The 15,186-nt window shown below is 37.6% G+C and overlaps 1 protein-coding gene across 17 annotated transcripts in view; it reads left to right on the plus strand.

The window, feature by feature from the left end:
• LOC134217962 (glycogenin-1) overlaps positions 1–15,186 on the plus strand; it is a 165,915-nt gene that overhangs the window by 90,700 nt on the left and 60,029 nt on the right. For 6 of the 17 annotated variants that reach the window (XM_062696811.1, XM_062696812.1, XM_062696814.1 and 3 more), the window contains one exon: positions 2,716–3,681. In XM_062696811.1, the coding sequence (XP_062552795.1) occupies positions 2,716–3,681 (966 nt within the window). Of the gene's footprint in view, positions 1–1,325; positions 1,577–2,715; positions 3,682–4,291; positions 4,407–4,627; positions 4,915–15,186 lie in introns of those variants that run through there. The other 11 variants (XM_062696815.1, XM_062696825.1, XM_062696817.1 and 8 more) reach the window with 9 other exon arrangements.

Raw genomic sequence — 15,186 nt, forward strand, 5'->3', positions numbered from 1 at the left:
GAACTCCAATTTTTGAACCACCCGGATTGATATGTGTATTACATTTACATCCAATTTGGTTCAAATAATCACAAAAAGCATGTTGCATTTCTGAAACGGGCAAATAGATCTTCCGTTACGCGTATTGACCTTCAGGCCTGTACTCCAGTTCTTGGAATTCTTGGATGGCTTGGAATGGAACAAATGTTGAAGGCATGTCTAATTTGATTAAAGAATCTCAAGGAATATTGATGTTTGGACCACTGGGAGCATGTCCAAATCAAAAATATCTATGGAAGAATGTCCAATTTGACTTTTATTTGGTGCAATTAACTCTAACTTCTACTGGCTGATGAACATTTTTGATTCCACCTCTTTGCAAACTCTGCTTTGGCAGGTTCAGTGCGGGCGCTGGACGGTGCAAACGTTCTTTTCCTTCCATAGCAGAAATTATTAAGTCAACTTGCCTCGCTGATAGCTGCTTAGGTCTACTTTCGATGTCCACGTCAACTCGATAAATAATATTAAAAATTTCTCTGAGAATCGCCCAAAGCTTTTGTATAAATTTGTTTTTCATTAATTCATTTGGATTATTTCCGTCAAGTAATGCTCAAATTTTGAATTGAATGCTTTCCAGATGAATTGCTTCTAAACTTCATCAAATGTATTCCTGTAGTCTTTTCTAAATGGGGTGCAAAATCTAATTTAAATCCATACAAAAAGTTTATTTTTAAGAGTCAAATTCCACAAAGAATTCGTCCAAAACTCTACAGAAGCTATTTAAACAATTTTTGCATAAATGCAACAATTTTGCAACTTTTCATAGGAAATTTATTCAATTTAATTTTTAATATTCATAGCAAACAATGAAAACTGAAATCAATTCTCACAAAAAAGATACAATAATAAATATTTTTATTTTTAAAATGTATTAGGGATTGGGTAAATTGGGATTTTTCGAGTTTCTAAGAAAATGTTCTACAGCTGAAGAAGCCATAATGCAATTAAAAAGTAATTACTCGAAATTTTCCGATTCACAATCAATTTTGGTAAAAAAAACTCATCTTCTTTCGCTCTTCTCATTCTCGTTTGTTTCCATTCTTTGTACGCATGCCAACATATCATTCGTGTTCGTTCATTTCTCTCTCTTCTCCTCTCGCCTACTTCGATGTTTCTCTGATTTTTCTCTTTCGCTTTACTAAAGCTCTTTGCTGGCAGTGCCGCGCCGCAATGCATGGAAACGCAAAATTATGTTTTTTTTTTTGGAAAAATCAACGAAACATAACACTAAAGTGAGGTTTTTGTACTTTTCTCTCTCTCCCGAACTGTTTTTCCCCTTTCGTCAGGGCTCGTCGTCGACGTCACGGCACCGAAGAATACGACCAATAATTCTTAAAATCCGGCCAATACGGGACGTCGATAGCTAAATTTTATTAAATGCACAATGAATGCTCGAGTAGTTTACTCGACGCCACAGACAAAACAAGCTGGATTCAATAACGGTTGTAAAAATTTAACTTTGAAAAATCGTAAGCGTTTTTTGACATCGCGGTTAGTATTTTCAACATGAATAAATATGAATGAAATTTGTTTTTTATATTGCGTTTTTTTATGGTCATTCAACGCTGCTTTTGTCTATTTGTCCGTCACACTGAATATATATTTCAAAGAGAGATTAAGATTACAAGGTTTCCGACTTTTGTCGAACTTATAAACGCTACGAAGAACTGTCATCAATGGACAGTGAAAAGATTACAGGGGTGATAATTATCTAATATCATATTGTTCTAGTCAAATAGATTCGAAAACAAAAAAAACGCATCGATAACGGCAGCTGTGATGTCCTTGTTCGTGAAACCTGCACAGTATGAAAGAGACAGAAAGGACTGCTTTATTCATCAATTCGTCAGATCGAGACTTCGGAACGATGCACTTCTATGAGTGATTAACGAAAATTTTACATTTTACAAAAATGCTCTCAGAAAATTTTAATTATTAATTGAAACTGTTTGCTCTACGTTTACCAAAAAACAAAATCAAGACCTATGACCTGAGAGGGAGCTCTCGATACTACACATCAAATTAAATGAATACTGTCGTCATACAACAAGTAAATTTTCAACAAGAAAAAACACCCAACGTAGGCGCTACCTGAAAAGACCAAATTTTGTTTTGCGTTTTATTCCTTGCCGACAATTTCTTTTTCGGCTCCCTTCCAGCCCAAGACTAATCTACCGCCGATCAATTTCAGACTACTATCACTCAAACAGTTTCAAAATGGAGCATTATTCTATTTAGTTTTTTTTAAAGCCATTAACAAAATTTCTACGGATATCTTCCAGATAGATCACTCATTCACTAGTTTTTTTTTCGGAATGTCGCTTCGGGGTTTCGACTTCTCGAACTTGATTGTGGTGAATTTTGTTCGACTAATATCTATTGTTATTTATCCTAATCTGTGAAATCTTTGTTTGTGCCCGTGTTTGTAAACTCCAGGAAAGCATTGTGCATTCGTTTTGTGTGACAGAAATAGGGAAATAATACAATAATTGGAATAAAGCCCGAACATGGTACTAAAACATGTATTTTCATATTTCTTATACTTCCCTCCCCGAAAAATAATATGTGCAAATAAAACGAATATTAATTGGCCGTCTTGGTAACACTGGTTCATGTGTCCGTCCTACGTTGCAACCAACTCGTCAAACTCCTATCCAAATTGAATCTAACGTCCAGTTCAAATCGAAGCACCGATCCAAGAGGAGGATGATAATTTCAATGTTGGGTCACTGGACGGAAGCCCCGAGCGTTCGGAATTACCACCGCCGGTTCAGTATGATCCGATGACCAGTACGACCACACTGACCAAAAAAGTATTTGCAGGTTATCAACAAGTCATTACCACCAAAAGCCAAGAAGGTAAAACTCGCACCCACGTCAAAACCGTGTATGACCCTAGCGTAGAAGACGCCTCAGCCGGCTACGATGCGGCTGACAGCCCAAAGCAGGTAACCTCCGCAACAGTTGCCGAAAGCCGGATCGAGCCCGCCATGCCGTTAGTGGTCGAATCGAACAAGCAAGCAACGCCCGCCCCGCCTACTCCGAAAACCTCGCCCCTTCCCGCTCCTGTTCCGGAATCGGAACACAAATCGACACCGCCCCGCGCCTCGCCCCGACCTCAGCTAGAACAACAGGTTGCTCAGGAAACGATGGCAGGTAAACAACCCAGTGTCGAACCTATCAAAACATCTCGCCGTAAGCGACTATCGTCACCGCAACTCACATCCCCAACCATCACTGCTACACAAACGACATCATCTTCAAAACTTAAACCCCAATCAAAATCGACCCTTGCGCTCAAGACCGCATCGGCTATCAAGACAACTACCGATCCATCGACCCCAACCACACCCAAAGCTACGGCACAAGAGCCAACTAAGACAAAGCCGGCTACGGCCTCCTCCTCCTCATCTAAAAGTCAATCATTGCCATCGTCACCATCCTCAGCATCAACCCCACCATCACCGCAATCGCCCACCCCCTCGTCAACGAACGGCCGGCCCAAGCCAACGAAAAAGAAGACTATCGATGAGATCGAAACCGCCCCGCTGACGGCGAACGATGAGCTGGACAACTCCAGCGCACCGGCCACTCCTCCGGTGCCTCCCCGCCGCAAGCGGGAAAGTAAAGTCTCTCGAATAGGTAAAGCCCAGAAGTAGTAGAGCCGTATGCGCTCTGGTACCGCACACAATGCCATTGAAGCCATTCTCCAAAATTGACCACATTATTGTTGTGTTTGCGCAAAAGCCATTGTTATATTTACCACAGTTGTTCGCTAATGCCTATACGTTAAACTACCTTCACATTTCTACAAGCTACACCAATACACGTGTAACTACCAAACTCAGAACATGTGCTGCGGTCGCTATAGTTTTGTCTAACTTGTAAGTTCCTTTATTTCCTAGATTTAAGCTAAACCGTGTTTATCTAATCGAGTTTCAAGTGTGACAAAAAGGAAGAGAAAATGTGCTGAATTTATCGATTTGCTCGGATTTTCCTCAGGGTCGATAGTTTTCTCCTTTTTCCCTCCTTATAAGTTTTTAATTAGATAGCAATTTGTTTTCAAAATGTTTGTTTAAAAAAAAACAAAAAAGTTCAACTTTCTTACAATACTCAAATGCTTTCTTCTTTTTTCTCTCTCTTTTTCATCCCTCATTGTTTGCAATATCCCAAATCCCTTTTTGTCTATTGTGTCCCTTTAATATTCTTCTTCCTTCATACTGCTTAATTATTACAAACAATCAAAACAAAGCTAACAAAGCGAAGAAAACTACTTTTACGAATCTCTTTCTCTCGTGTCTACCGTGTACGAAACGAAATGGGATAAGATAATAAAGACAATAAAGACAAGAATCGATTCAACTGAACTACATCAAACTTTGTTCTATTTTATTTTTATCTCTTAAATTATCTTTTAGTTTTTTGTTTTGCTTTTCTCTACTGTGACATTTTGAAAACAAATTTCTACCTTTTTCCTGAACACTGTTGTGTTTCGTTTCTGTTACATACCCTCTGTGTTCAAAATTAGCCTAGTGTGTTATTTTTCTTTTCGTGTTCTTTTTTCTTTTCTCCACTTTCTCCCCCGTAGCGAAATTCTTCCGAACCTTCTGTACGATACTGTGAGATACCACCACCTCTACTTACCAGAGTCTTCTATCCAACCTAACTCGCCCACCCTGTGTAGATAGTAACCCTATTAACCAACCCCCCAAAGTACGTACCGTCTAAGGCTGTTGTAGATAGATTAGCCAGATTCGAAATCAGCTCACGCGATCGTGCAATGTTACCTAGAATACAGCGAATGTGTTGAAATATAATTGCATTTCTGTTGTGGAGTATCCTTTCGCTTGTAGAACGCGATAAACTATTAATATGTCGAAATATGTCTGTTTTGAAGTTTCCTGAAGAGAAAACCCCACCCTCGGTGTGTCTCCTTTGTGCAAACCCTGACAATACTCGTTGTAGTTGTATCCTCCTGTCTTCTGTTTTCAAATTTGTTTTCAAAATTGTTGGCTTCAGGTTTTTTCAAATCTTCCGCTCTTTGACGTATTTTTTATAGTTGGATTGATATTTTTTTAAATATTATCCTGAATTGGAGATAAAAGATAAATAATTGGATATTTTTATAGCATGAGCATATTGAAATATTTTCGATTTTTCCCCTCAATATTTTGAATATTTTTGAAAATGAAGTGCTTATATTTAAAGAAGTAGTATAATATCACGCACGTAAGTACATTAAATGATTGATTTATTTATAACTTCCGATCCCGAAACTCGGTTGCTATCGGCCTCTGGTGGCAACGACGATGGAACTCGTTGTATGAGATCCAGTTGTGAGGCCATCAGTTTATAAACACGTGCACCCGTTGAGTGTCCTCCGCTGATACACACCATGTCTTGCTAGCGTATAGCAGCAAAGATTTCACGTTATGTGAAACCACGGCTTGTGGTGCTTGGTATTTCCAACGGACATGTAATTTCCAAGGTAAATTCCTCAGATTTTCAAAGAGAAATTCTTTTAAACTTTATAAAATGAAGAGAAATGTTTTGAAATTTCCAAGAAAATTTATCCGAAATTTCCAAGGAAAGCAAAATTCTTCGGAATTTCCACAGAAATCTGCTAGATACATGGTAAATTCTTTTTGATTTTCAAGGGATTCATTCTTCGAAAACTCCTAAAGGATTTTGTTTTTGAATTTTTATAGGAAGATCTTTGCTATTTTCAGAGTAAATTCTTCGGAATTTCCAGTAGACATTTTCGTATTTTCCGACCAAACGTAAAATAGAAAAGACTGCAGTGGAGAATTGAAACAACGTGAAAATAGGAGAATATGGCTAGGCTTGATCCCTAGAGAGATTTCACGCTGTAAAAAAATGGATTTTTATCGAAGTTTCATGTACCGTAATTCGGGGGAACATTGATCATTTTTTTCATTGTTTTGTAAATATTTATAAGTGAAATCATAGCTTTTATCATATTTTTAAAACAAGTACTGCTTAGACCTGTGCGCCGGTCATATAATCAGCGGCGGCGAGATGGTCACTTTTGCCCCGGGGGCGGCGTCACGGTGGCGCGCCGTAAACTTTTATCGTGTACCGTGTACCGGCTTGGATGAAAAAATCAAAGGCTGAAAAATTAAATTTTTCCGGGGAATTTTGGATTCACGCGGTTTTGATTAACACGGTAGGAATCGCCCGTATAAAAATCGACTTCAGTGGATTAAAATTGCAATATTCTGCGTTTGCCGATCATCAAACAGCACATTCAAAATAGTCAATTGCTGGCAATACTAATCAATACCTGATGTCAAAATGTTATTTGAATTAACACTTGATTTTGATTAATCTAATTTTAACAATAAATCCTACTTCACTTTTTCGTGTCTTCTAAGTGTTAAGAATTAGATTTCGGTTTCATAGAACTAATTTGTTAATAACTTTTTTCAAATTTTGATTTCCAATTCAGGATTTTGATACACTTCAGTTGTTTTGATCTCAAAATATCTAATATTTCTTTTGAAATTTGGTTAAATATGCCAAAAAAGTTCTTGGTGGAGTTTCTGAAAGAATTTCTGGAGGAAATGATTTTTTTTTAAATTCCTACAGGCATTTCTTAGGAAATTTCATTAGGAATTCCTTCGTAAAATCCTAAAACAATTTCTACAGATTTTTTTTTGATTTTAGAAAGAACAATCCATTCATGTTCTAGTTGAGAAATTCATTTAGTAACCTAAAACATTCTCTGTTGATATTTCAAAAAGAATTTTCGAAAGTTTTTCAGAAGGTATATCCGAATTTCTGAACGAAGTCTTGACGGAATGTCCAAAGGATTTTTTGGATATATCTAAGACTGTCAGTAGTTATTTTGAAAAAAATCGTTCGGGGACTTGTTTGAATATTTCTTCAGCAACTTGTTCAGGAATTCTGAAGGAAATTTCGTCCTAGAACTTTGCTAGAAGGAATCTAGAAGGAATCCCAAAAGAGTTCTTAGAAGAATTTCTGAAGGATTTTTTTGGTAAAATCTTAAAGATTTTCCCAAGGTTTTCCTAAACAAATTTCTGAAGTAATGCGTGGAGGAAATTCCGAAATAATTCCCGAGAGAAATTCCAAAATATAGCTGAGAGAATTTCCGAAAGACTTTCTGGAATTCGTTCTACATTTTTGTAGAACTTCTTGAGGCAATTCCCGAGAGAATTCCTGGACGAATCTTCAAAGGAATTTCTGGAGAATTCCTAAAATAAAAAATCCGAAGGATTTCCTGGAGAAATCTAGGAATTACTTCAGAAATATCAGTAGGCCTTTCCTCTGAAATTTTATTAGGAATTTCTTCATAAATTCCTTTATGGATTCTTATGGAAATTACATTAGGGATTTTTTGGGGAAGTCGTTTAGAAATACCTTCAAAATCTCTTAAAATAGTTCAAACGGGAATTGTTTTCAAAAATCAAATCATTCAAGAACTCCTCAAAGTTTTTTTCCTTGAATAAACTAAAAAAATCCACCAAGAATTCCTTCGGATATTTCTCCAGGGATTTCTTTAAAAGTTTCTTCGAAAAGCCTCCGGTTTCTTCATAGATTTCTTCTAGGAAATCCATTGTAAATTAATTAGAGAATGAAATAGTTTTCGGTGGAGTTGCTAATTGAATTTTCGAAAAAATAAAACAAACGAATGAATCGCCTGCTTTGAGCGTGCTTACAGCGGCACACTAGGAGTTAACTTTCTGAAATCAGTATGGCGAAAGGCATCTAAGGTTCGATTTCTCAAAATTAAGCACTTTCATCAAAAAATTTTTTGGTAGGCATGGTAGCGGACACCTTCCTACATTATCGGTACCAAATAGTTTTTCATGAAAAGTTTCTTATTTTGAGAAAACCCGCGTTAGATGACTTTCGCCATACAAATTTCTGACGGTTAACTCTTGCTGGCTATTTTGCGCATATACTATAGCGCCTGGATGTGACAGCGGCGGGTAGAAAATCAGCCACTGCCAATAATTCATTAAACAACAAACACTGAAAACTTCCGAAGGTATTACTGAATGAATTTCGTAAAGAACCCCATTAAGGCATTTTCGATGGAATTCCTGCAGGAAGTTCTGGAAAAATTCCCGGAGAATGTTTTAGAGGAATTGCTGGAAAAAGTTCTGAAGAAATTCCTTCGAAAATTTTGGAAGAAATCCCTTATGCAATCTCTGTAAGAAATTATTTAAGGAATTCATCGAATAATTACCGAAGAAGTTCATAAGGAGGCATTCCTTTAAAAAATTAAAGAGTTGCTAAACAGTTTTTGAAGAAACTCCTAATGGAATTTCTTGACAAATTTCTTTAAAAATATCCGGAGGAATCTCTTTAGCCAAGGAATTTCTTTGGGACTATCCTAAGGAATACCTAAAAAAAATCGTAGAAATTACTGAAACAATTTTTTTGTATGGAATTTCCTGAAGGAGTTTTCGGAGAAATTTCGTAAGACATTTCCGGGAGAATACATAAAGTAATTTTCTAAGGTTTTTTATGGAAACTTTTCAGAGGAATATTTGGAGGAATTTACTAGGAAATAAACCAAGTGGTTTTGGCGCTTTATGGCATTTATTTAAACCTTCACAAAAGCTTATGTACTACAACAAACACAATTTGCGAGTCAGTTGCACTTACATTGTTACGATTGTATAATCGTTTAGAAGGAGTAAAATCAAAGTGCAGAATTTTTTGCACAGAGTGTAGGACAACACTGCCTACAGGTTTAGGCCCGACTGAAAAAGATCAGTTAAACATTTTTGTATTATTCTACTTAGTAGATTAAATGGGTATACCCCGTTAGGCGTAAGTACGTTAGGCATAAAGACGTTAGGCATAAGTACGTTAGGCATAATGCACGTTAGGCATAACAGACGTTATGCATAATGTACATTATGCCTAACATCCGTTATGCCTAACGTCCATTATGCCTAACGTATTTATGCCTAACGTCTTAATGCCTAACGTCGCGGACCCGATTAAATCTACTAAATACAGCCTAATTCAAATTCACAACCAACCTATTCATTAACCAATGTATGTAGATTTGAAATTGAATTCTGACGAGTTCCACCACAACATTTATGAACTATCATAACACGAGTTTAGTACTATTCCAATCAATTCTACCACGTTGTATTGTTTAACAAATACGTATTTCATCCTCAACTGTAAGACCATCTTCAGTGTCTCGTATTTTACTCGACTCGACTCAAGATAATTGTTTTTTTTTTATTGCGATTAGTCATCGGCGTGGCAAAATTATGATCGGCAGCGCCCCAATCCAAAATCATCGGCGGCGGCGGCGTCTAGTACTGCTACATGTAGACCGTATAAGGCTGTTGTTCTTGATTGTTTGATAACTTTAAACTTGTTTTAAAAATGTTTGCTGTCGAGGTTTTTTGACTTTTCAATTTGGGGTAACTTTGATCATTCATTTATCTATAGAGAAAGCGTATGCAAACGCCTTAGAGTAAAATCAGCAGTGATTCAAATCGTTCGTGGCTGTCAGATTGAATATGAATCTGGAACATTCATTTTCCCAGCAGCTGTTCTAGATTCATTTTTTATACCAGTCAAATGTCAAAAAAATAAAACTGGTACATATAACGCTCCGTTCTATTTTCTGCAGATTTGAACCACGATTGAATCACGAGATTCAAATATTTTTCAAATGTTTTGGTGTATGAATGCATCATTTCATCTACGGATCAATCCACTTTGCAATTGCGGCGCCTTTCTTGTTAGCAACATAATGGTTTCATTTAGGCTAGATGTACCAGTTGTGGCTATAGCACCAGTTGTCGCACTAGTGCTTTATATGCCAAATGGCCAATCAAATCACCGCAAACCAAGTTCATATCGATAAAGCATATTCATATGATACGATAAAACCTTTGATCCAAAACAAGCAAAGCATAATTGTAAAAATTGATTTTGCTTTATTTTTGACGTCCTTTGCACCAGTTGTCGCACTAGTGGTCCCTATTTGGCAAGTCCCATATGAAAACAATGGGATTTGCCAAATAAGGAACCAAAATTAAGAATAGTGCTTCAACTGGTACATGCGTTCCTATTATGGATTAATCATTTTTGATGATTATAACAAATTTTATTTTTGTTTTCACAGCTGTTCTAAGGAGCAGGAAGTAAAACCTTTCGCTTGATTTAAAAAGTCCACCCATATGCCTTTTGCTTATTTAAAAAAAAATAGTTTTTCTTATGTATGGCGACAATTGGTACACCCACCCTAATTGAAAATTTGAAATACATGAATGGAACACTGCTGAGGAAACCAGCGAGTTTGTTATATTTTGCTCCATATGCAAACTAGAATAGTGGTCGAAAATTTGGAATGAAAGTGAATCACTCCTGATTTCACTCTTAAGGTAGGCAATTATTGTTGGAATCTCTTACGCTGAAGCGATGTGCATCGATGGTTTCGAGAAAGACATCATCACCGCTAGTGGAATTATCTGGTTTTTCAACAATATGTAGGGGAACTGTTCCGATTCCCATTTTACTGAACAATCTCGTCGCTTCGTTTTGCTAACACGCGTGCTCACTGGTGAAAAAAAAATCACAAAAATGAGAAACAATCCAAATTCCTTTTCATTACTTTGTTTTTGATGGGATGGAAATAGGAGCTATGAGATGAAGTGCCGAACCGTCCCCTATCAAAATTTGAAAACAAAAACTATAGAAGATTAATAAACTTGCTTATCACATAACTATAGGCACAAGCTTAATTGTTTTGTCATTATACTTGTTTTGAGTGCTTTTTTGGCAGCTTGCTGTGAGCTCAAAAATTAATGTTGATTTTATTGTTCAAATGTTGGCGAAAATAAATGCAAATTAATCCGAAAGTTATATTATTCAGCAGCAAGTTTAGTAAAGATTAAGATTGTGATAATAGGAAATAATATTTTGTTCACTTCTTGAAAATGGTGAAACTGACCCCGCTAATCAATGTTCCTCCGGATTACGGTATCTCTGACTTTTTTACACAAAAAGTTGAGCCAGGTCTACTTCCCGCGAAATACATCACAAAACTGAAGGCTACGTTTGCTCATCTGAAGGCTACGTTTGCGGTGACATCACATTTGGCACTCATGACCAATGTATATGCCCTCTTATTCAGTTTATATATATTTTATCATACCCATCTCAATCCCTACATCTTCCTCCTGTTCTACTCTCTTACAATTTTATTATTATTTTGTTCAACTATTTAATTCACGTTGCTCATCAAGTTTTTTTTTCTGCTCACCTATGAGTATTTTCCAATTCAACATGATTATCTTACATAGTTCCAAACCGATCTCCAAACATCCAAACAAGTAATTCGAATCTAGAAACCAAATCATTAACAACAATTTACGCAACTCTCTACTTCCTTTTCTTACTCTTTGCTTACGTTTTCTAACACTGAACTCAAGTCAAACACTGCTCTCGGATTATAGTCATGGATAGAGCTTACCAGGCTCTAAAACATCAATCTCATCAAAATCAGAAAAAAAATCATTAACTAGATTCTACGCAACTCTTTGCTTATTTATTCCTAATCTTTGCTTACATTTTCTAACGCTGAACTCAAGTAAAACACTGATTCTTCCTCAGCAATGGATGAATCATAGTAATAAACCCTTAAAATTGGAAATACACATTTGTAGTGTTTGTAGGCTCAGAAGCCACTTTTCAAGAAGTTCAGAAGCATCCTTTCAAGAGGCTTAGAAACCTTCTTTCAAGCGGCTCAAAAGTCTCCTTTCAAAAGGGCCCAAAAGCGTACTTTCAAAAGGCTCTAAAGCCTCTATTCAAGAGGCTCGGAAGGCTCCTTTCAAGAGGATTGGAAGCCTCTTTTCAAGAGGCTCGGAAGGGTCCTTTCAAGAGGCTCGGAAGCCTCCTTTCAAGAAACTCGGAATTCTTCTTTCAAGAGGCTCAGAAGCGCCTTTCAAGATGCAAAGGAAGCCTTCTTTTAAGTGGCTCGAAAACCGCCTTCAAGAGGCTCGGAAGCATCTCTACAAGACAGTGTTGGAAAAAACTCATAAACGATTCAAATCACTCGTGAGTTGCAACGCACCCAACTCAGCACCTAAAAAATCATGGCTGAGTTGAATTATTCATTTGAATCATCGTAGGTTTTCTTTTGTTCTCATTCGTAAAATAATTTCAACACATAAAACAATGAATAATAGGGTGGTTCGAAAAATCGATTTTGCTCCACAGCGCTCATCTGATTCTTCATCATGTTCTGAGTGTCCTCTGAAAATTTGAGCTCATTTGGATTAAAACTGATTAAGCACAAGCCGTTTCAAGTTTGCATGCAAATTAGTATGGGGAAATTTATTTTTATTAAATTTATTATTTATTTTTGAACATGATACAGAATCAGATAAGCGTTGTGGTGCAAAATCGATTTTTTGAACCACCCTAGGATAATCTTGCGTATGTAAACAATGAATTGCCCCCAAATTGATTATAAACACCTTTTAGAGCGAAATGATTTTTTGGGAAATGAGTGAAATGATCCGTTTTAGCATGGAAAACTCAGACGTGATGCAGTATTTTAAAATCGCAAACGAGTTAATTCGCGCGGGAATGCTCAAGGATTGAGTTTTATGAATGATTTTACCAACACTGCTACAAGAGGCTCAGAAGCCTCTTGTCAAGTAGGCTTTAAAGGGATTCAAAAGCTGAAAGGAGCTTCCCTTCAAAGGGCTTGGAATTATTTTTTCAAGAGGATTGTCTACTTTCAAGAGCTCTCAAGGAAAACGTTGAGAAGTGCTGTACTGAACCATGCAAAACAACAAGAAAAAGTATGAAGTGACAGCTGTGGTAGTTTATAAACTGAACCGGAAAAAGGAAAGATTTTCGTGGAATAGCAATATACAGCCCATGCGCGCACCACTAGTGATCGGTTGACCAACTAATGACTATTTAAATTGACCAGTAAATCGATGAGAGTTTTACGAGAGTTACGAGTGTTGTTTGTTTGTCTAGGTAAAAAAGTTTGGTCCTTTTCAAAAGATATTCTAGATTAATTTTGGGATAAACTAAGTTTGCAAAGAGTAGAAGCATAAGTACTGGAATGCTTATGGCGCTATTAGCATTAAACATGTTTTCGCAATACTAGCTTTGATATGTCATGTTGTAAAGAATGTTTTCGGTCCAATCATAGTTAATTAATTTTTAACATTATGTGGATGATTTTGATTTGAAAAATGTATTGGAGGTAACCACTTTCTCTTCGATGGGACTCGAACCCACGACCCTCAGTACGCTAGACTGGTGCTTTCTCCAACTTTTGCGAATTTTGAGCTCATTCAGTAACCGCTTGGTTGGGAATGTCGACAAAGGTCCTTCGTAGCTTAGTTGGTTAAAGCACCAGTCTAGCATACTAAAGGTCGTGGGTTCGAGTCCCATTAACTTTGATTGAACTGAACCTGAGTTGTGTGCTCTTGCCTACGCAATGCGGTCGGGTCTGAGCTTGGCGACCGACTGGCAAATTGCTCACACAACCTCACTTGATCAGTACAGTTGCTGATGAAGAATGTGTGTAGCCACCAGACATTCTAAATACTCACGCTTCTCTAATGTGAACGTGTACTATACACGGAGGTCGGAGGTCGGAGGTCCTTCGTAGCTTAGTTGGTTAAAGTACCAGTCTAGCGTTGCGTATTGAGTGTCGTGGGTTCGAGTCCCATGGAAGGGAAAGTGGTTAGCTCCAATACATTTTCCAAATCATTATCTTCCACATAATGTACATATTCACATATAAGTTTTCACAACAATGTAAATTAATGTCCAAGTCGGGTGGTTTAATCCCCAAAAACAGTTAAGAACGAATGAACCATCAACCCAAAACGTCAGGCCCGTATATTAACTGTCAAATGTTGAGTCAAGTGCCCTATGGTGTTTTGCTAGTGCGTTTGAATCATATTATTCCGTACGTCAAACAAGATTAAAAATGTCGAGGAAGCATTTTCCATCTATTTTTAAATTTCAAATAAAACAATGTTCCTTTCGACTTTTGAGTCGGAATAAAAACGAACGCGTTTAGGATGATTAGCTTCATCGTTCCCTGAAAGAAAATCGAATTTTGATTCTTCATTTTAGGACCCAATTGAGGCTGGTATCCGATACATGTGCAAAAATTAAACCTCTTCATGTTTGCAAAAAAATATTTTAAAAAAATCAACCGGTCAGCACAGAATCACAATTATATGATATGAGTTTATTACTTCTACGTGAAGTTAAACGATTTACAATGATATGGAAATGCTAATATCATCTTCCAAACTTAGACGTACATGTTCCTCATAGAATTAAAGAAGGTATAGGTTTGATAGTTCCGTTAGGGCAAAACCATCGAGCTGAAGGATTTCCTCGAGGAGGAGAAAATAGACGTGGCGTTCATCACCGAAACGCACCTAAAACCAGAGGTCCGGCGTCCATTCCACAATTGACTTGTACATCACAAACATGAACGACCAACTCCCAGCCGGTCGTCTACCAGGAGCTCAGCTCGGATCACTAACCGGTGGGGGCGGAAGTGAGCTCTTAGGTCAATTGGTCCTACGAAACTACCATTGGTCGGCGAAACTACCATCGTGTTGACTGGAGCCGATTCCAAAGGTGTGTGGACGACAACATCAACTACCTGCGATATCCGGCCACACCGGAGGAAATCGACGACCAGCTCCACTCCATCCAAGAGGCGATCTTCCAGGCCCGTGAACAACATGTGCCAACTGCTCGACTGGTAAGCAACGCCCTAATTATTGATACACTCACCAAAGATTTAATCCGTACGTACCGGACTGTCTGTCCTTAAGACACGTTGCAATCGCCTAAGAAAAATTATCCTGGCCAGAATGATGGACCTCAATAAATAGTTTGAAAAGGCCATTCACAGTCGGTCTACCAAGGTAGAGTGAGGAGAGCGCTAGTGGCGAAATTCCAACGAGGCCTGGATGCCCTGACAGAGTAACTCACCAGCTGGAAGATCTGTATCAACGCCGCGAAGACCATTATTTATCCCCACCCTAAATCCCCTAAACTTGTTCCGCTTGGGGACTGTAAAATCATCCTCAATGGCACGACTGTGAATTGGGTCAATGAGGCTGACTA

This window comes from Armigeres subalbatus, chromosome 2, assembly GCF_024139115.2.
Source record: "Armigeres subalbatus isolate Guangzhou_Male chromosome 2, GZ_Asu_2, whole genome shotgun sequence".
Classification (NCBI taxonomy): Eukaryota; Metazoa; Arthropoda; class Insecta; order Diptera; family Culicidae; genus Armigeres; species Armigeres subalbatus.